A 22,908-nucleotide genomic window follows, 5' to 3' on the forward strand; every position below is an offset into this window, starting at 1 on the left:
GCCAGTGATGTCCTCCCAGCCAGGGAAACCCAAGCAGCAGTGAGAGAAATCCAAAAGGAAAGTCCCTAAGACCAAGGGAATTGTGGTGGCTCCCACACCACTGCTACCTACAAGCTCTGCGTCTGTAGATGAGGTGGAGATTCAGGCATCCACTGAGGACCTAGATCTCACCGGATATAGACTGCTCAGGCAATAAGTCCGTGGCAGCAGGTGACTCTGGGAGTAAACTATTTCATTGAATGTTCCATGCCTCCCAGTCTCATGATGACGTCATCTTCCAAGGGAATTGCAGCGGTTTTTTCTTCAGCCTGGCTGAGCTATGGCAACTGTTCAGCTTTACACCTGCTATCTGTGTTGCCCTCCAGGAAACCTGTTCCCTGGCAATGCAGACCCCTGCCCTCTGTAGCTGTAAGGGATATTACAGGAACTGTAGCAACTATAATGAAGTGTCAGATGGAGTCTGCATTTTTGTCCTAAACTCAGTCTGTAGTGACACTGTGCCACTTCAAACCCCTCTGTCAGAATAAGGACCACACTTGAAATAACCGTCTGCAATGTATATCTTTCTCCAGATGGTGTAGTACCTCTGAATGTATTAGCTGCACTGATTGATCAACTCATTAAACCTTCCTGCTTCTAGGAGATTTAAATGCCTATAGCCTCTTGTTGGGTGGCACTGTGCTTACTGGCTGAGGCAGATGTCAAAACTTTACTGTCTCAGTTTGACCTCTGCCTCTTAAATATTGGAGGCGCTGCGCACTTCAGTGAGGCTCATGGTAGTAATTCGTCCATTGATTTATCAATCTGCTGCCCAGGACTCCTCCTATCTATCCACTGGAGAGCACATGATGACCTATGTGGTAGTGACCACTTTCCCATCTTCCTGTCACTGCCGCAGTGTCAGGCCCACGGATGCCTACCCAGATGGGCTTTAAACAAGGCGGACTGGCAAACTTTCACTGCTGATGTCACCATTGAATCTCCCCCACATGGTAACATCGATGTGATGTTTGAACAGGTGACTACAACAATTGTTTCTGCAGCAGGAACGCGATCTCTCGCTCTTTAGTGTGCCTGAGGCGTAATGCAGTCCCTTGGTCGTCGCTGTATGTTGCTGAAGCAATTAAACAATGTTAGCAAGTTCTACAGCAACATAAGCAGCACCCTTCCCTGGAACACCTCATAGCCTTTAAATGGCTCCGTACCTGTGTTAGCCATCTTACCAAACGACGGAAGCAGAAGTGTTGGGAGAGATACGTCTCAATCATTGGGTGCCGTACGTCACCTTCCCACGTCTGGACAAAGATCAAACAGCTTTTCAGGTACCAGACCCCAACAGGCGTTCCTGGTGTTACCCTAAATGGCGTGTTATCTAATGACTCAAACACGATTGTCAAGCACTTGTCTGAGCACTTCGCTCGAGCCTCAGTGTCAGAGAATTACCCCCAACCTGTCGCACTCTGAAATAGCAACTGCAAGGGAACATCCTCTCATTCACTACATGCCACAGTGCCTCCTATAATGCCCAATTTACAGAATGGGAACTCATCAATGCCCTCACACATTGTCCCAACACATCTCCTGGACCTGATCGGATCCACAGCCAGATAATTAAACATCTCTCATCTGACTACAAGCGACATCTTCTCGTCATCTTCAACCGGATCTGGTGCCATGGCATCTTTCCATCGCAATGGCAGGAGAGCACCGTCATACCGGTGCTCAAACTCGGTAAAAACCCGCTTGATGTGGGTAGCTATCGGCCCATCAGCCTCTCTAACGTTCTTTGTAAGCTGCTGGAACGTATGGTATGTCAGCGGTTGGGTTGGGTCCTGGAGTCACATGGCCTACTGTCTCCATGTCAGGGCGGCTTCCACCAGGGCCACTCTACCACTGATAATCTTGTCTGCCATCCGAACATTCTTTTGCAGATGGCAATACCTGATTTCCATCTTTTTTGACTTACGTAAAGCATACGACATGACCTGGCGGCGACTTATCCTTGCCACATTGTATGAGTGGGGTCTCCGGTGCCCACTCCTGATTTTTATCCAAAGCTTCCTATCGCTCCATATTTTCCATGTCCAAGGTGGTGCCTCCCATAGTTCCACCCATATCCAGGAGAATGGAGTCCCACAGGACTCTGTATTGAGTGTCTCTCTACTTTTAGTGGTCATTAACGGTCCAGCAGCAGCTTTCAGGCCCTCCGTCTCACCTTCTCTGTATGCAGATGACTTCTGAAAGTTGTACTGCTGCTCCAGTAGTGGTGTTGGTAAGCGTGGCCTACAGGGAGCCATCCACTAGGTGCAGTCATGGGCTCTAGCCCACGGATTTGTTTTCAGCCACAAAGTCGTGTGTCGTTCACTTCTGTTGGCATCATACCGTTCATTTGGACACAGAACATTATGTTCATGATGATCCATTCACTGTAGTGGAGACATATCGATTCTTAGGACTGGTTTTCGATGCTCAGTTGACTTGGGTTCCTCATTTTTGTCAGCTTAAGCAGAAGTGCTGACTGCACTTCAATGCCCTCCGTTGGCTGTGCAACTCCAATTGGGGTGCAGATTGCTCTACACTGCTGCGCCTCTACAGAGCCCTTGTCCAATCCCAATTTGGCTATGGGAGTGTTATTTATGGTTCAGCAGTGCCCTCAGCTTTGCATTTACTTGACCCTGTGCACCACTGCAGGTTTTCAACTAGCGACAGGAGCTTTTAGGTCAAGTCTGGTGACCAGCATACTGGTGGAGGCTGGAATCCCTCAATTTAATAGTGATTCTGAATAAAAGTATTTTAGAGTTAACTTTGGGTTGAATAATATGGACGTGAGAAGTGTGTGGAGTTGTGGGGTCAATTTCATGAGTGTGAAAGAAAATTTTCTTCTCTGCTGTTAGTGACAATAAGATATGAGCCACCTCAAGTGTGAAATGAAGCGTTCCTGTTCCCTTGCAGGTACAGTAGTGGCAGCAAGGGCCCGAAGCTGAGCTACTGGCATGAGGCCAGCGAGATTCCTCTTGTCAACCTGACAGTAGGTCAACTGGTGGACAAGAGTGCACAGCTTTGGGGAGACCGTGAAGCCATCGTCTCTGTGCACCAGGGCCACCGCCTCACCTTTCAGGAAGTCAAGGAAAAGGCAAGTCACAGTCAGTGTGTGCAGTTTTAACAAAAAAAAAACCAAATTAATTGTCTCCTCCTGTTCCTCTTTCCTCTTCTGTCTTCTTCCTCCACCTCTTTCCTCTACCTTGTAAATTCATTATAGGTAATGCATGTTATGATCTATGGCAGCTGGATTTAGTAAAACTAAACTTCTAATTGTTGTTGTTTATAGGTCCCCTAACTCTGACTTCAGAGCATTTCTGCTAAAGGTAGAGAGGGTTCTTGATTCACTTTGTAGGAAGTACCAGGAATTAGTTATATGTGGTGACTTCAATTATGGATGTTGGTAATCTCCGAAATTCATATGATCTGATGCAGACTGTGTTTTTTTCCAACCAGCGTGCAGGGGAACACTAACACAGCCATAGGCAATATTTTTATTTATTCTTCATTACTAGATGGGCATTCTGTTAGTAAAAGCATGAATGGCCTTTCAGACCATGATGCACCAATTTCAACACTAAAAGGCTTTTGTACTCAAACCAATGTCATATTTAATTACAAACTATGTAGGAAAGTTAATCCAACAGCAATAGAGTTTTGTAAACCTTGTCAAGGAGCAATAGTGGCACGATGTTTATAGTGCTGACAACATAGATGATAAATAAAGTGCTTTCCTTAACACATTTCTCATGCTCTTGGAGATTTGCTTTCCATTAGAACGTTATAAACAGGTTACTAGTAGTAATAGGCAGCCTGGGTGGCTGACTAGTGGGATATGAATATCTTGTAGAAAAAAGCGGGAATTATATCAAAATGTCAGAAGTAGTCATAATCAATCTACAGTAGCCCATGACAAACAATATTGTAAGGTGCGTAAAAATGTTATTAGGAAGGCAAGGAGTATGTGGTATGCAAATAGAACAGCTAATTGACAAGATAAAATGAGAACCATATGGTCAGTTGGGAAGGAAATGTCTGGTCAGCAGCACAGGGTTGATGATATAAAGTCAGTTTTCAGTAAAAATATTTATTTTACTGATACATCAGATATATGTACAGTATTTAACAATCATTTTCTGAGCATTGCTGGTGAATTAAATAAAAATTTAATTTCTCCAGGGAATCATATAACTTTCTTGGTAAATGCCTTTCCAAGAGTGATGTCTGAAATACTCCTCTGTAATACAGACAAGAGGGAGATGGAGTCAATAATTAAATCACTGAAGACTAAGGGCTCCCATTGTTATGACAGTGTTTAGCAGATTATTAAAGTACCTCGCTGCACATGTTAGCCCTGTATTTAGCTATGTTTGTAATTTTTTCCTTTAGGAATGGTCAGTTTGCTGAGCGATTAAAGTACTCTATAGTAAAGCCGATTTATAAAAAGGGAGAAAGGGATTATGTAGATAATTTTCGATCTATTTCTATGCCATCAGTGTTTGCAACAGTTATTAGAGAGGCTGTTGTGTAAGGATACTTGCAAATTTTATATCACACAATTTCCTATCAAATGTACAGTTCGGCTGTAGAAGTCGTTTAACAACTGAAAATGCTATATTCTCTTTTCTCTGTGAGGTACTGGATGGGCAAAACCAAGCATTTTGAATGCTTGGCATATTTTTTGATTTAACAAAGGCATTTGATTGTGTTGTTCACAAAATATTGCTCCAGAAGTTGGACCATTACGGAGTAGGGGGAGTGGCTCACAATTGGTTCACCTCTTACTTTAGCAACAGACAGCAAAAGGTCATTATTAACAATGTTGATAATGGTTGAGATGTGGAGTCTGAGTGGGGTACTGTCATCAAGTGAGAGGGGAGGGGGGAGTGAATCTTGGGGCCACTCCTCTTCGTTATTTATATAAATGATATGCCCTCTAGTATTATGGGTAACTGTAAAATATTTCTGTTTGCTGATGACACTAGCTTGGTACTGAAGGATGTTGTGTGCAACATGGGCTCAGTTTCAAATAGTGCAGTGCATGACATAAGTTCATGGCTTGTAGAAAATAAACTAATACTAAATCACAGTAAGACCCAGTTTTTACAGTTTCTAACACACAATTCAACAAAACCCTGATGTTTTAATTTCAAAGAAAGGTGAAACTGAACAGTTAACATTTCTAGGTGTTCAGATAGATAGTAAGCTGTCGTGGAAAGCCCATGTTCAGGATCTTGTTCAAAGACTTTGTTAATAATGCCATTTTTACTATTTGAACAGTATCAGAAGTGAGTGATCGTTCAACACGAAAATTAGTCTACATTGCTTATTTTTATTTGATTATGTCATATGGTATATTTTGGGGAAGCCCTTCCCACTCTAAAAGGATTATATATTCCTTACTGTCATTTCTTGTTAACAGTATTAGCTTATTCCCAAGAATAAGCAGCTTTCACTCAGTTAATACTCAAAAGAAATAAAACCTGCATTTGGATCGGACTTCCTCACCTCTTGTGAAAAAAGGTGTGCAGTATACTACTGCATCCATTTTTAATAAGCTACCACTCAAATTCAAAAATCTTAGCAGTAATCCATGCACTTTCAAATTGAAATGGAAGTGTTTCCTCATGGGTCACTCCTTCTATTCTGTTCAGGAGTTCCTTGAAAAATTAAGCTTATTCTTATTGTATTGTTGATTGTGTTTACTTAAATTTATGGACTTACTTTTTTCAGGTCAATAACATTTATTTTTATCTGTTATTATTTTTGTGTTGTAATTTCATGTACTGACGCGCTCCATGATCTTGGAGATTTGCTCCTCAATTAGGCCCTACGGAACTTGACGCGTAAAAAAAAAAGTCGTGTGCGCCTCCTAGATCATTCCACATCAGTATCATCAGTCCTTTGTAACTTAAATTTCTTTGGTTACTGGAACAACAGTCATGTGTGATGCTAGAATTTTGTATGTTACAAATATGAAGCTTGGTTAACTGTGCAGATCGTGACAAAGGGCCAACTTCTATTAAAAAAAGTGAACATTAACAGGAGCTACATTCTGAAAGAATGTATTAAGTTGAAAGTGAAAGTCACGACTAGCAACAACAACAAAAATGTTTGTCCAAAATTTTAACTGTTTTCAAAAGAAAGTAGAACTTTCGAGCATGTTTTTCATATTCATAAAGATCTGTAGGAAGTGGCCAAGACCTTTTTAATGAGAGGAAACACCTGTATCAAGATATTCTACCCCCAAACAGGCGAACAGTTTCTCTTGATGAATGTTCATTACTTACAGAACTTTATGAGGCTCTGAATGGTGCTTTAGCTTCTATAGATATTATGGATATGAGCATTATTAAGCTCCTGTTATGGAGGAGGATGGCGTTCTTAGTACTTTAAGGAGACTGGGCCAGCTGTGAAAAAACTGTCAATATAATAGAAACAATTAGTCTGTTTGTGCTGTACTGAGATAACAAAAAGGACAAGTTTGTGACAGCTGGTACTTGATGTACCATGAACATTCTTAGTGGCATCCAATTTGTCATTTCTCCCAAGAAAAAGTGAGAAAAATATGCAAATGCGATAGAAAGAAAGACACACACATCCTTTGCTATGCACGACATTCCATGTTGATGATTCTGTACTTGATGTTGAAGCAATGATGACTGAACGTATCTTGCTTCGAGCTTCTTTCCCACTCAAGGTTGAGGACTGGAGAAGGGAGGGGGAGTGGAACAGAAATCTGTTAAGTTTCTTCCCCATACATGTGAATATAAATGACTTCAGAACATGCAGAGCAGCTATACCTTCACTAAGAACTTTAATGTGTCTCTAAATGACTCAGTGTAAACCTACCCATGTATCTACACAAGGGGGCTACAAACCTCACTGGGAAGGTCATCCTGGTGCAGACAGGGTGAATGGTGCAGCCTGCCACTCTCGGTGAGAGCTAGTACAGATGGCTTATCCACAAAATTACAGCACTTCAAACTGATTCTGCTACTGTCCTCTCTCATTATACATACAAATATGCTTACCATACTCCTTGCCAAATGATACCATTGACAGTGAGCTTGTGGACCAAAGCTCCAACAACCATTTATCCTTTGAGGAGATCCCTGTGAACACAGTGAGCTATGAGGCTCTTGTAAAACATGCCCCCAAGAATCAGGTAGTTGAAGCTGCCTGCTACCCTGAACGACATATTTCTTTTGATCACAGGGAAGATACAAATTCAGCTAAACATCATTCCTTGTTTTCAGCCACTGACTTTGCTTTATGCTCACCAACCACCACAAAAACAGTTTGATTGGAAATATTTAAAGACTTGCACAGCAGAGATGATTACTCAGACCAGCTGTTCTGCCAAAAAAGAGGAATATCTGAAAGCAAAAAACCAAAATGGATCTTTTATAGGCAAACTGGACTCCTTACAGCCAACAGACTGTATTTAACCAGCAAAACGTGCAATTTTCAGAACTAACTAGAATGTATAACCATCCATAGAGCCATCAAGGCATCTAAACACCTTAGAAGAGGACGTGTCTCTCGTGGAATGAGAAATGTCATTCTGCAAAAAGTGTTAGGCAGGCAGTCCTGGTGGTTCCATACTAGGCTATCTACAAAATAACTTTTGTTGTTGTCTTCAGTCCTGACACTGGTTTGATGCAGCTCTCCATGCTACTCTATCCTGTGCAAGCTTCATCATCTCCCAGTACCTACTGCAACCTACATCTTTCTGAATCTGCTTAGTGTATTCATCTCTTGGTCTCCCTCTACAATTTTTACCCTCCACACTGCCCTCCAATGCTAAATTAGTGATCCCTTGATGCCTCAAAACATGTCCTACCAACCGATCCCTTCTTCTAGTCAAGTTGTGCCACAAACTTCTCTTGTCCCCAATCCTATTCAATACCTCCTCATTAGTTACGTGATCTACCCATCTAATCTTCAGCATTCTTCTGTAGCACCACATTTGTATTCTCTTCTTGTCCAAACTAGTTATCGTCCATGTTTCACTTCCATACATGGCTACACTCCAAACAAATACTTTCAGAAACGACTTCTTGAAACATAAATCTATATTCGATGTTAACAAATTTCTCTTCTTCAGAAACGCTTTCCTTGTCGTTGCCAGTCTACATTTTATATCCTCTCTACTTCGATCATCATCAGTTGTTTTACTCCCCAAATAGCAAAACTCCTTTACTACTTTAAGTGTCTCATTTCCTAATCTAATTCCCTCAGCATCACGCAACTTAATTCGACTACATTCCATTATCCTCGTTTTACTTTTGTTGATGTTCATCTTATATCCTCCTCTCAAGACACTGTCCATTCCGTTCAACTGCTCTTCCAAGTCCTTTGCCGTCTCTGACAGAATTACAATGTCATCGGCGAACCTCAAAGTTTTTACTTCTTCTCCATGAATTTTAATACCTACTCCAAATTTTTCTTTCATTTCCTTTACTGCTTGCTCAATATACAGATTGAATAACATCGGGGATAGGCTACAACCCTGTCTCACTCCCTTCCCAACCACTGTTTCCCTTTCATGTCCCTCGACTCTTATAACTGCCCTTCTGTACAAATTGTAAATAGCCTTTCGCTCCCTGTATTTTACCCTGCCACCTTCAGATTTAAAAGAGCGAATTCCAATCAACATTGTCAAAAGCTTTCTCTAAGTCTACAAATGCTAGAAATGTAGGTTTGCCTTTTCTTAATCTTTCTTCTAAAATAAGTTGTAAGGTCAGTATTGTCTCACGTGTTCCAACATTTCTACGGAATCCAAACTGATCCTCCCCGAGGTCCGCATCTACCAGTTTTTCCATTCGTCTGTAAAGAATTCGCGTTAGTATTTTGCAGCTGTGACTTATTAAACTGATAGTTCGGTAATTTTCACATCTGTCAGCACCTGCTTTCTTTGGGATTGGAATTATTATATTCTTCTTGAAGTCTGAGGGTATTGCACCTGTTTCATACATCTTGCTCACCAGATGGTAGAGTTTTGTCAGGACTGGCTCTCCCAAGGCCGTCAGTAGTTCCAATGGAATGTTGTCTACTCCAGGGCCTTGTTTAGACTCAGGTCTATCAGTGCTCTGTCAAACTCTTCACGCAGTATCTTATCTCCCATTTCGTCTTCATCTACATCCTCTTCCATTTCCATAATATTGTCCTCAAGTACGTCGCCCAGGTATAAACCTTCTGTATACTCCTTCCACCTTTCTGCCTTCCCTTCTTTGCTTAGAACTGAGTTGCCATCTGAGCTCTTGATATTCATACACGTGGTTCTCTTCTCTCCAAAGGTCTCTTTAATTTTCCTGTAGGCAGTATCTATCTCACCCCTAGTGAGATAAGCATCTACATCCTTACATTTGTCCTCTAGCCATCCCTGCTTAGCCATTTTGCACTTCAAACAAATAACTGGAGAACCTAAAGAAGCCATGAATAAGTTCCTGAGTACGATTATCCACTGCACCTCAACCATAGGAGCGGTGTTAGTCAGTATGGATGATGTCGTGCAAAAGTAGGGCTGTTCACTTGACAACCATACTCAAAAATGGGGTGCTCACTAAGCCACTGCAGCAGATATCCCACTTAAGTGGCATCAAACTTCCCCAATATATCATTGAAGAATCAAAGCTCAAATTTTTGTGCAGATGGCAAAGATATGTGGAACAACAAACTCCATATAGACATTGTAAACATTCAGATATGCAACCAATCCCTCCTTGTGGGAACTTCATGCTACATTAGCTGCCTCTCAAACCATCACATAAGGATAAGATTCATTATAGCACGCTGAAACAGCTATGTTAGGTATCCAAGAAAATCATCCTAATTTATTTTTTTTAGTGTAATCTGAGGGACAACACAATGGATAAGTGAGAGAAACTCACATAACTCTATTATTTGGGGAAAAGATCGCCTGCATGCAACAGTGCAGCCTCAGAAGGGTCCTAGAGCACTTGGTTAATAATCATAGAATCAAAGTTTTTGAAAGAAAAACAAAAAGACTATACTAGCCACTTAAAATGTGGATTTAGGAAGCATTGATCAACTCTGTACAATTAGTACTCCTGCAAGTGGCTGTTAAAGATTCATTTCAGGGCAACCTTCACTCAGAGTATAACACTAGATATGGAGGCACTACATTGTACTTCAGTTGCATGAATGGTGCTTGTGTGGTTGCCTGCCCTATTTAGAGGTATCATTTCTTTTAGAAATGAATGGGAATAAGATTTGTCTTAAACTTCCCTACAGGCAACAAGTCCCTCAGTGGATTGTTTTAAACAAACATCCTGTGTAAGCAACATATTGTGCAGTCAAAAGTCAAATGCAGCATTCCCTTTTGTGGGAAGAATTTTCATTTCCTTAATGCTCTAGTCTCACAATTACAGCTTTGGACTTCATTTGCTACATAAAAAGCTAGAGGAATGGAGAAGGAACAGGGTTTTGCTTTTGAACTAAAAACTTTTCTTGGTAATTTTTGTTATATGGGCATTAGGCCATGGTCTTGGGGATGTTAGACCTCAGCCTAATGTCAATATGATAATTTTATCAACGCTGTAAACATCAACTGTGAATGTGTGCAATGTGTAATCAGTGTGTTTTGTTTTATTTATTATCCTATTTCAAACTTGACCATACTTATTAACAACACACATTCTCAACTTTAAACAGTCATTGAGATTCCTAGGTCATAAAGTCAATGAGAAACTTACATGATTGAATCACCTGAAGCTAAGGGTATTCAGAAGTATATGAACGATAAGAGCTGCAGAAATAAATTGTACCTCTTGCAATTTTTCTGGTGTTTCATTTGATTATATTCAACATATGGCAGGATTGTGTGTGTGTAAATTTCAGTCTGGCACAGTGCACGTAAGATCAGACTGACTCCAAAGAGATATTGGTTTATATCAGCTTTTCAACCAGGTATTTTTGTTCTATTATTTCTTGCACTTTTCACCTCTGGCAGTGAATTGTATATGTGAAAAATGGCAAGCTGGACTCCATGTCAAAGGGTACATTCCTCTGCAACTGGCGTAAGCAATTTACAAGTCAAAGGAAGATGATGGCATAGCATTGCCAATAGGATCAAACATAATAAAAAATGGTGTTCGCGTCAACTGTGTGTTCAAGTCAGAGCAGTCTACTGTAAGCTGTAGTTATTAATGAGCACAACCACTTGGAACCCAGGTGGAGTGGCATTTGACTGAACTGAGGTTGAGGGACATAAATGATTTGACACAATTATTGCCCTGACAACATTGTGACATGTATATGAATACAAACTATACCAATAATCCAGGCATGAGCACACTTACCAAGTGCAATGGTGTCTGGTGATTCAGAATTTAAAGCTCTCACATGGCAATACAGAATCCACAATGGCTCCAGATGCTGTGAATAAGACTCTTAGCATGAAAATAACACCTCCCATTATTGGATCAGCATCCTCTGAAACTCAGCAGTGCTCTGTGATGTGTCAAGGCTGTTGTTTTTCAGTCTGGAGCATCTTGTGTATGTTCAGATTTCAGAGCAAGAAGTGAGCTAATCACTCTAACATATGATATCCCTGTATTGCAAGTACTTACTAACCAGCTTCACACTGTAAGTCTTTGTCACTCATCAGATTGACTGCATGTCCATAAATAATATTAGAAATTTGAGCTTGCATAACATTGCAGTATGTCGTGCCTGTAGACTGATCTTTGGGTTATTAAGTGGAAAATGCAAAGATACACCTTCAAATGAAATGGACGTTGAGGAAGAGGGCCTGTTTCAAACTACTGTAAATAGCATAGCACCTGGGATTAGCAAGCTGATAAACTGCTAAAGAAGATACCACATCTCTGGCAGTGTGTTTGTGAGAAAGAGGGCTGTTCATAAAGAACCTCTATTTTCATGGAGTGCGAGAAGTAATGGTGGAACAGTCACTACACTGACTGTCACAATAGGCCAGTGTATTTTAGCACTTGATAATGAGGTGGTAACATTGTTAGTTCGTTCATTCATTCATTCATTCTTGTTCACCTTCAGTAGCCATTCAAAATTAGGGTTACAATTGAAGATCCTATCAAGTGTGGTACCCATTCTGTAAGATGGGTTTTAGTGGCATTAAATCTGAAAATATGCTATCATTCGTCACAAAATTTGTGCTGTAGACAGTCAAAATGCGATAACTGACAGTGTCGTCAGTGATTATGTTGATGACAAAAGTGAACATCTGTCGGCAGCTTGCAACTAGCATGTACAGTAAATTGATCAAAAATTCCACAAAACAGATGACTACTTCTGTGGACTTCCTTCCACACCATAATGGAAAGGAAAATCCTACTGAAAAGAATCATGACTAGTGATAAAATGTGGGTTTCCTGTGGTTATGCATACATGAAAGACCAGTCAGTAGTCGGGAGATTATACTGCCTCTCACAACAAACCATAAAAAGTGTGCCAAGCTTTTTCACCCAGTGCGATTAGGCAGGTTGTATACGACCTGGGAAACTCGGGGAAAAAAACGGAATTTCGTGAATTTTTCATTGTTTAGATTCCAGTTAAATTTTTGTAATCTTGACTGCTAAGAATTGATTCTCTAACAAAGAATGTTACTGTATCCTGCTACTGGAGAATGATAACTGCAGCAATAAAATATAAACAAGAGGAAAAAAATAATAGTGGCAAAGGAAATGTCATTTACAACAACAAAACACTGTGCATACCGAGCATCTGCAAACAGCAAAAATATGTCAAAGGCTGTAGGGCGATGGCTATGTAGTACTTTGTAACAATAAACTGCTTTCTGTGAACGTGACGTCACAACTGTTTACATTAGGTTTGTTTGACCAGTTGCCAGCGAGCTCATATGCATGCGCAGTTGACTCGCGTATGAGCAGTACCTTCTCCCGCTTCCCTCTACTTGAAATGTGGCAGTTAGCTGTATCGGCAGTAGCAAAAAGCAGCCAGATGCAAATGAGAAAAATTTCTCGCACGCCCTAGCTGCCAGATTCGTGCATGTGCAAAGTTGTCAGAGTCTTTTTACGCAAGATGAATTAAGTACGTGTGATAAAGTGGGATGAATTTCTTAAATCACAGAGCATTTAAAACTGAACACTTTGAGGACCAGCCACTTACAAGAATTTCGAGCTCAGAAGACCAGACATTCATGTCATTACTTTAAATTTTTGGGCACACTTGTGTGATGTATCTTAAAGTATAACATACACAAAAAAAGATCAATATTACATTGAAAGCTTAGCTTTTCTCGTAGCTACACTATGTATATTAATGTAAATCGTGAACTTTTCCTCTTTGTGTGTTTGTGCTATTACTCATGCAAACAAAGTTGACACCTGGCAACTGTTCACTTAGTTCAGATAGGACATTTTTAACATCCTCCCTACAGCCTGACTCGGTGATTTCCATCTCTTCAAGAACTCTAATATGTGACTTGGCTACCAGTCCTTTACTCCCATGAAGAATATACAGATGCTCTTGTGGGCTGGCTGCAATCTCAGGTAGCAGAATGACATGAAGAGGCTATTAGTGAGCTTGTTCAAAGATGTGATAAATTCTTGAATTTGAATGGTAATTAACTGGAGGAGTAATATAGAAGTTAGTTCTAAGATTCTTCTAATTTACTTTGTCTGTTACATAAATTTATTTGTAGCCTAATGAAGGTTACTTTCTGGATATCTCTTATCCAATAAAACACTGTCATGAACCTTGACCTATAATATAAGTCAGATTTTTTTGTACAGTGTTGCAATGCCAATCTGAAATCCCTTGTGCAATAAGTGAATTTAAAATAAAATACATACCCAAATTGCAGACGCCATAGTCATTGTCCATAAATTAATAAGCATATACATAATATGCTTTCATCTTACAGACATCGCTCAAGGATAACTGACTTGTGCAGGTTGACAAATTAGCAGCCGGCTTCTTAGAGATTGGTCTAAAGCATGGTGAAGCTCTTGCTGTGTGGGCTCCCAACCTTACCGAGTGGTACCTGACCAGCTTAGCTGCCAACAAAGCTGGATTAGTTATTGTAAGTTTATTTTATTATATAGTATACTGTTACTTATAGTTTGTTGTGTGTGTTGGGGGGGTGGGGGCGGGGGGGGGGGGGGGGGGGGGGGTTGTGCGCGCATTGACATTGGATGTGTAATAGCTAGTGTCACAGAAGGAATAACGTATATTTTCTTTTTATTAGAATAACAAAGGTACTGTGATGATTTGATGAGTGTCATACTCACCGTCAAGTGAAGTGTCACAATATTGCTGATGTCCCACCACTTCTACGAGCGAAATGCCTGGTGCACATGGATGCGGCTAAGTGTGTGCTATCTGCTGTACAGCTGGAGGAAGGGGAGGAGCTGGATGTGCAGTGATAGGGGTGGCTGCAGGCTGCCCTTGAGTCCCTACATGGTTATTCTGAATGTGTTTGGCATGCCGGGTGAGATGCTAACAGGGGATTCTGAGCTAAAGTTAATTCTTAATTGGAAACCTTTGTCCCTATTGACAAGCCTCTTTTGGATCTGCACTTCTATGAATTTCTCTACAACTCTGTCCAAATAGTTGATCCCTTAGCATAGCAACTTGTTGTTCTGGAAGTCAAAAGTGTGATCCACACTCTCACTACCGATTTCTCTGTGCGCCCCAGTCATATAACCTTCATCTGCTCCTTCGATTGTTTTGGAATACAGAACCTCCTTTGCTTCATATGTTGCTGGCTACATTCATAAGGAATGCTGTGTATCCTTAGTACATTTAGTTTCATTGGGTCTTTCACAGAACAAAGAAACTCTTGTTTTGGCTGTTCTCAGCTAAAATTGTGAAGCTACTTAGAAAATGTAACAGCAAAACAGTCTTCTAACCACTGCCTAAGATGAGAGTTCCTTGGCTGGGTGAAAGACCAACAAAATTTAATATATCTGGGGTATATACCATTGGGAAAACACAGCACTGTACCTTGAAATACTGTGAAAAACACGTGAGGTGTGTAAAACTGAGAAACACAAAGACCAGTAGTGGCAGAGCATTGAATAAATGATCACACTCGTGACTTTAAGAACATGTAGTTGCTACACCAAGCAAAAGGCTATTGGGATGACATTGTGAAGTAGTCCATAAAAGTAGGGATCTAAGAGAATCTTGCCATTAGGGGCGAAGCCTGGTTTGGAATTTGACATTAACAGCAACACTGCTAAAGAGCACTTGGCATTGTCCGGCATGCAGGATGCATCCTGTGAATACCAGTGCAAAAATTAGAGTGAAACTCTGGTGCTCCTGACTCCCCAAAAACTGCATCCCCACTCTTCCCCCCACATGTAGGTCACACAGGGCCCAATCACCTGCCACCTGGTAGGAGGGATATACTTCTTATGTGAATATTGGAACATCAACAGTATCTCAGCACTTCACCAGAAGGCAACGAGTGTGACCCTCAGAATGTAACTGTATCTTAATGCTGTCATGTTTCTGGAAACTAGAGTCTACATTCACATAAAAACTCTTGATGTTGCATTTATAGGTTTTAAGTATATAATCTCTGGAAACCTGTGTAGTGACAGTGAAAGAAAAAGGTTATACCACTGCCAAACAATAAGATCCCTTAATTTTTACATATCATTCAAAGCATACATGTAATATGAAACTTGTGAAACTTCCTTACAGATTAAAACTTTGTGATGGACCACGACTAACACCTAGTCACTTCCTTTTCATGAGCAGTTCACTTATCAACTTAATTATACAGGCACAATGTGTGATCCAGACATTGACATGTAAGCTTGTCTGAAGTACGTTAAGCATGAGAGAGGTATTGTCAGAATTAAAGCTGTGTGGATGAGTCATGAATAGCTGAGATCATTGTACATGAAAAACAAAAGTCAGGATTAAAGTTCACGTGGTTTTAATCAGCCAGGATGTTTCACAACCATGAACATGCAACTTGAGAATGAAATATTTATTCTGGAATACCAAACTTGTCTTACTTTACATGTGTGAAAAATGCTGAGTTGCACTGTAGTTATTACAAGTTACATTGTAAGTACCAATATAACTTGGCCTACAGGAGAAATTTGCCCACAAAAAAACCATACAGCTACACAAGCTAACAAAATTTTCATTTTTTAAATTTTTATTTTATTCTTTATTTTTTTGTGCCTTTCGACAACTACAATTAGCTGACTTGTAACTGTGACTTGTAAATTATTTACATTCTGTCAGAACTTTACATATAAAATTTGTCACATGGTTATTTAAATTGTCATAAGTACAGAGATTCTGCTGACACCTAAAATACTGTTAGTTTTCTATAAGCTTTTACTGAATAGTGAGATAGTTTGTGTACACAAGTAAGACTGCATTTAAAAAAATAATTTATTTTTCTTTTAAAATGCCATTCAACCATATGAATTTCTTCTGTAGGTGAATATCAATCCTGCTTATCAAATCCCTGAGTTAGAATACTGCCTGAAGAAGGTGCATGTTCGTGCTTTGGTTGCAGCAGAAGCATTTAAGACACAAAAATATCCTGAGATGGTGCAGGCACTGGCTCCAGAGGTGACTGCAGCAAAGCCTGGACATTTGAAAAGTCTAAATTTACCCAATCTCACAACAGTCATTGTAATTGGGGATAAGCAATATCCGTAAGTTAACTCTTGTCATTGCATTGCACGGTTTATTTGATTAAGTTAAGGTCATTCCTTTTTTATGCACTTACATTGTTCACACAACTAAGTATTGTAAATTTTCACTCATTTTTGATGCTTGTTACCTTCTCTCCCTTCTTTCCACCAGCTAACAGCCACTGCATTTGGGACACAGATAACTGTTATTTTATGATAAGTATCATTCTGCTCATTTTGATATTAAGCTATCAATAGGAGGTAATCAGCAGATATTTAGTAAAACATGGGAACTAGCAGCTTTTTGAAATGTTACTTTCTTCTGCAGTTTATCTGTCTTAAATTTTACTTGAATATACACATAGCAGTAACTTGCATCCCTTCCAATACCTATCAACAACAGTCTCAAGATGTCTGCAGTTCATTTACATTTCTTCTTATTGGTGGCAGCAAGTAATTAGCCTGCTAAGATTTTATCTGTACAATCTAAATTACCTACTTATTTTCCCAGTATCACAATGTGGTCTGTCGAAGTGATTCCTTTCCTTTTTCCTTAAGTTCAGTGTTTTGATGTATAAGCTACTTTTATGAACCCAATCTGTCTAGCAGCCAGTAGCTGCCTCAGCATAATGAATGAAGCATTTGACATGATAAATTTTTATCCATATCCATTACAGGTATCTTAAACAATCAGACAATTTACGAATTTGGTCATTACAGTTCTCTCTTTTTATGGTTTTTCTCTCTGATTTGCAGTAGTTTTTCATTATTCAGCATTTTCATTTCTCTGTGTTTTTAATATTTACCTCCAAACCATAATTCTCTTCTGGTTACATCGGCATTTGACAGAAGCCATCTATCCATCTGTCTGGTACACCACCACCTTACATAACAGCCTCAGTGATTCCTGACAGAGCAAGATGGCACAGTAGTCAGCATGCTGAACTTGCATTCAGATGAATGAGACACTAAATGCACCTTCAACCATCCTCATTTATGTTTTCCATGATTTCTCGAAATTGTGCCCAGCAAATGTCAGGATGATTCCTTTGAAAGAGCACAACCAATTTCCTTCCCCATCTTTGAAACAATCCAAACTTGGGTTCTGTCTCCAACATCCTCCCTCTGTCCATCTGTCTGTCAGTCACAAATTCTTTATTCCCTGTAAGGTTATTTTTGCCAACCATCCTTCTTATAGAATAAAAAGGATGTGTGAGACTATACATTGTGAACACTCCTCCTGTATGCACAGTGTTAATCTTCTCTTAGTACAGATGCATCATCATGTATTGCTCTGACAAACTTAGAAAAAAGCAATCAATTTCCTCAGTGGCTGTACAACAACAACAACAACAATAACAACAATAATAATAAACTCGAATAGTACACAGCTTAAAATGTATGAATTCTATACAACTGAACTAGCTGTAGTTTCGTTATGTAAAAACAGTGGAGTATCATACATAGTTGCTTTTGAGAATGTTCTTACAACAGCTGTAAATCAGAAATAAAATCGATAACTGTTCCTATGTAGCTGTGCAAGGAGAAGTGTTTTCTCGTGACAGCTTTAAGTCATCCAGTAAACAAATGCCTGTCAAATACTGGCACCTCACACTAAACATAGACAGACAAAGATAATGAGCATGAAAAGAGAAATATGTACTTAGTGTGAATACCATACACTACTGTTAAGAATAGAATTCCCCAAACTTGGGAGTATAATTAAAGTACACTGATATGATCATTTAAAGCCACACACAAAATTACCAACTCAATTCCTACATTACCAGTGCAAATTGTGTGTTACTGTGATGCTATAAATGGTTTCTGAGTAGAATATCATACAGCACTTGAAGCAGCAATGACCACTGTTGGAATATTTTGCAGAATTAGTATAATTCTCAAAAAATAATAATTCATAATGTCTCGGAGGTTTAAGACTAAAATTGCTTCTTTTATTTCAATAATAATGTTTCAGCAACCTAGTTGCTTCAATTTATCTTATAAAAAAATATGATGTCATTTCAGTGGAATGTTCAGATTCAGTGATGTTATGGACTGTGCTTCAACTACATCATTTGAGAAGTTAAAGCAGCTCGATTATGATATCCAGGCAGATGAAGGCTGCAATGTGCAATTCACATCGGTAAGAATTTTACTTTTATTTTCATTCTATTTTTTTTAAGAAGAAAACACTATCTGAATAGGTACCAAAGTAAACAAATACGTAGGTCTTAAGAACCACATTCAAAATGGTGCTCGCACTACTTGTACAACAAATTACAAATTCTGTGGAAGTACTTGTGCTCTTCTGGACCAGTGTTTGCCCAGGTGGAAGGGGGGAGGGGGAGTGTATTTGCTTAGTGTTCTGTGTGGCCAACGTTGCCCGAGCCCCGTGTCCAGCATCCTCTGACTATAGCCCGTAAGCCCATTAGAACTTAATGTTATTGTCTCCCTTGATATGATGTTTGTTAATATTGTTACTGATTTCTTTAGCACAATCTCTCAATAGTGAGGTCACAGCAAGATTATGCATTGAAATAAAATGTTTTTACATTGAAGCTGTGTTCTTCCACCATCGATTTCTCTTTATATCCTATGTGTATGCATTTAACGCATGCCATGCAATGCTGAGAAATACAGTACTGCCTTTGTAATTTGTGTTGATGCTTCTGTATACGTGGTACATGTGGCAGTTACATATATCTTTACTCTTTCATGACGGGTGAAAACAATTGTTTGATTGGTTTAAGTCATTCAAATAATTACAGTTTATCACACTGCAGACCAAGTCTCAGTGAAGATTGATTTTAATGTTTAATTTCCCCGTAATCTCAACAATATTGTTGAGTGTGGTTTTGTAAGGAACATTGTTATGCGTAGTCAGCAATTACAGGGAGAGCACCATAAAGTAATCAGTAGGAATAAGGATAAACACAGAGGAGTGCTATCATCTCAAGTTAGCGTGAAATCCTTTGTAAGCAGCCTTTGTGAGAGCTCACCTACAAATATGTTGCACATGAGCCGAGGCAAGAATGTACACAAAGTGAATAAGCACAGCTTCTACATATACAAACCAGAGGACATTCCCACGGACTCGCCACTTCATCTGAGAATTATAGATATGACCCTTGCTGCTATGCTGTGGGATCTGAGCATGGCCGCCAACTCAAACCCAAGAGATACTCATCAGTATTATATGTAAGGGGACACACGCTCATGCACTTATGGGTCCATTGTCCCAGGATTGCAGTCCAACTGGGGTGAGGATTGCTAGCAGAGGAGAGGAGGGGGGCAGGGTACAATAGCGACAGCTGGGAGGGAGAGGCAGCAAGGGAATTAAATAAGAATGTGGCAACAACGGCTATGTCCTGGTGCAGGCTGCAATAATTGTTTCTCACATGATGAAATGAGACTAAGTTGGGCATGGGTGAAGGGGTAATAAAACAGGGGGCAGTAAGGAGGGGGAGGGGGACGCCATGAAAGATTAATGGAGGGAACTGACAGCCACAAATATAGCTGTCAAGTCTTAACATGTACTGTGCTATCTGTTTCAGCTGGCTCTCTTCAGCCTCAACATCTACTTCTATCTCAGGTGCCCTTATCCACATAAAGACCATCAACCATCACCAATAGTCATCTTTGACATGTGCCATTAATTGCACACCAAAGTTTGTTTCCCATACAGTTGTCAGCCCTTGGATGGTACATTTGGAATGATAAAAAGACCCTTTTCCCAGTTTGTTGAAGATTTTGCTAACATCTTCACAGACAGGTGCTATTCATGACATGTCGTTCACAAGCAAGCTTGATGTACCCTATCTCAAGTCCTAAATTCTTTATCTATCTACATTAACCAGCTGCAAAGGAGCAGCACCCCCCCCCCCCCCTCTCAAAAATAAAAAATAAAGGTGTACGCTCTGGACAACTGAGCTGTATCCAGTGCTAAGGCTTTTTCTCTCTTTCATTGTGCCCCAAAATAAAGAACATCGTTCAAAAAATCCTTCCCACCACTGTAGTGTTTCAGGATGTTAAAGCAAATATCATGGTCCACTATGAAGAATTGTTCCACCAAGACATGATTGCAATAGAGGAAATTGGTAGAAATAGTGTTAAAGGTGAAATTAGAGACCATCCATGCCGCTTTTTATTGGCACAGATGCTGTGGAAAGGACAAGGTATGTTGGCAGTGAATGTGCAACATCTAGCAGCTGGGCCTCCAGTCATGGGCTGCCTGGAATACACAGCCTGCTGACAATGTCTTCATCATCAAGACAAATGAATTATCTTTTAATATACCACTGCCTGTCTGTATGCACTTTAAGTTAGAAGTGTTTAAATGATTTTTGTCTGTTACCATAGATATAGCTTCTTTGAACCACTATAATGTAAAATATAGAAGAGCTGAAACAAGAGTTCATTGAGTCATTTTGTAGCTTGGTGTAGAAGTTGTGATCTTTCATTTAACATTTCCTGCAAGATGGAATGAAGTGCAGAAGCGTTGGATGTTCAAGCGTGGTGATGGGGTGGAGAATATGGACGACCAGAACAATGTAGCAAGACAATAATTAATCAAGAACAGACATTTGGGGTGGTAACAGATGACATTCTAAAACCATGTTAAAGATGTATTCAACCTATATAAAGCATACTGACAGCTTTTAGTGCAACTATTTGTAAATTTTACACAGTATTTAGGACTGTGAAGTAAGGAGAAACTTCGAGGCTGGAAAGGTCACAAGTTTTGCAAGAAAGTATACAAACTTTCAGGAAATGTTGAGATTATTATTTTTGTTTCCTGTGGCAACTGAGGACGAACAAGAGAGCTAAATTGCTCAATACACCATGTCATCTAAATATTTCGACAAGAAATAAAAGATACTAAAGAAATAATATTGAAAAGTGCACGATAGCATTATTCACATACTTAATTGGATAGCTGAAAGACAGTTGCCAGGTGTGTGTGTGTGTGTTTCTCCATCACACCTGACATTCTTCTAAATTCTAGTTATATTTTATCTGTGTTGTGTGCCTGCAATTTAGAAGAAAATTTGTCGGGTGTGATGTAAAAGACAGCTGACGTAGTTGCAGCTTATTGACAAAACATATACCATCTCAGCGCAGCTGTTGACTACAAAACTATATGCAAGTCCATCGCCAGCTTGATTACTTGGTTGGATCACTTTAGCAGATAGAGATAAGCTGTAATTTGCTAAATGCTCAGTAGATGTACAGAGACTGAAAGGGACAGGCCAGTGTGTATCAACAAATTGTTAGCATGTTTCGAGGAAGCAAAGTACTTTAGTTCGGTGGATTTTATAGCTGGCCATTGGTAGATTAGTTCAGATGAAGATGCAAAACAATACACTGCATTTTTCCATGATGGAAAATCATTTAAATTCAGAGTATCACTATTTGGGCTAAATGTGGTTCTGTATTTACATGAGTCTGAGACAAAGCTTTTGGCAGGGAGCTGCTGCAAGAGCTTTTGATCTACATAATTATTTTATTAATCATATCCAAAACTTGGAAAGAACATTGTTATTAAGAACCTTGGATTAATTTTATGAGGCAGGTATAACAATTAAGTTAGCAAAGTCACACTTTGGCAGGGATGAACTGAAGTTTGAAGGACATCTTGTGGGAGTAAACAATGTAAAACTGGACGCTGAACACAAGAGCTATGAAGAATTGTCTAACATTCTTTACTTCAAGACAATTCTGTTCATTCTTAATATTAGCTGATTTCTGCCACCAGTATATATGTGAACAAGTTATAATGAACCAAGTTTTGCTATCGTTATTAAAATAGATAGCTATTTGGAATGGGATCCTGAGTTGGAAGAACGTAAAATAATTGCTTTTTCTAGTCGAAGCTTAAACAGACTTGTATTGAATTATACTGCAGTGGAAAAAGTTATTAGCAATAGTGTGGAGTTAACAAAAATTTGAAACCCTCATTTGGGGTTCTCAAATAGTAATCTATACCAACCACCAAGAACTTAACTTTTTGATGGGGAGTCATTTATACATAGCTGCCGCTTGCATTGGGTATTGTTTCTTCAACAGTTTCGTTTAGATATAAAATACATTGAAGGTTTAACACAATAAAGTTCCAGGCAGATTATCAGAATAGAAGGAATTTACAAAAACCAAGGGGCCTGAGATAATATTTGCTGTTAACTGTAGTTACACCGAAAATGAAAGAAACCTCACGAATCAAATAAAACAAGGA

The 22,908-nt window shown here is 39.5% G+C and overlaps 1 protein-coding gene across 2 annotated transcripts in view; it reads left to right on the forward strand.

The window, feature by feature from the left end:
- Positions 1-22,908, forward strand: part of LOC126279042 (medium-chain acyl-CoA ligase ACSF2, mitochondrial-like) — a 211,318-nt gene that overhangs the window by 140,587 nt on the left and 47,823 nt on the right. The window contains exons 2-5 of one of the 2 annotated variants that reach the window (XM_049979445.1): positions 2,953-3,133; positions 13,961-14,089; positions 16,474-16,694; positions 18,702-18,819. In XM_049979445.1, the coding sequence (XP_049835402.1) occupies positions 2,953-3,133; positions 13,961-14,089; positions 16,474-16,694; positions 18,702-18,819 (649 nt within the window). The remainder of the gene's footprint in view (positions 1-2,952; positions 3,134-13,960; positions 14,090-16,473; positions 16,695-18,701; positions 18,820-22,908) is intronic. The other variant, XM_049979446.1, reaches the window with a different exon arrangement.

The sequence above is a fragment of the Schistocerca gregaria genome, chromosome 6 (genome assembly GCF_023897955.1).
Source record: "Schistocerca gregaria isolate iqSchGreg1 chromosome 6, iqSchGreg1.2, whole genome shotgun sequence".
NCBI lineage: Eukaryota > Metazoa > Arthropoda > Insecta > Orthoptera > Acrididae > Schistocerca > Schistocerca gregaria.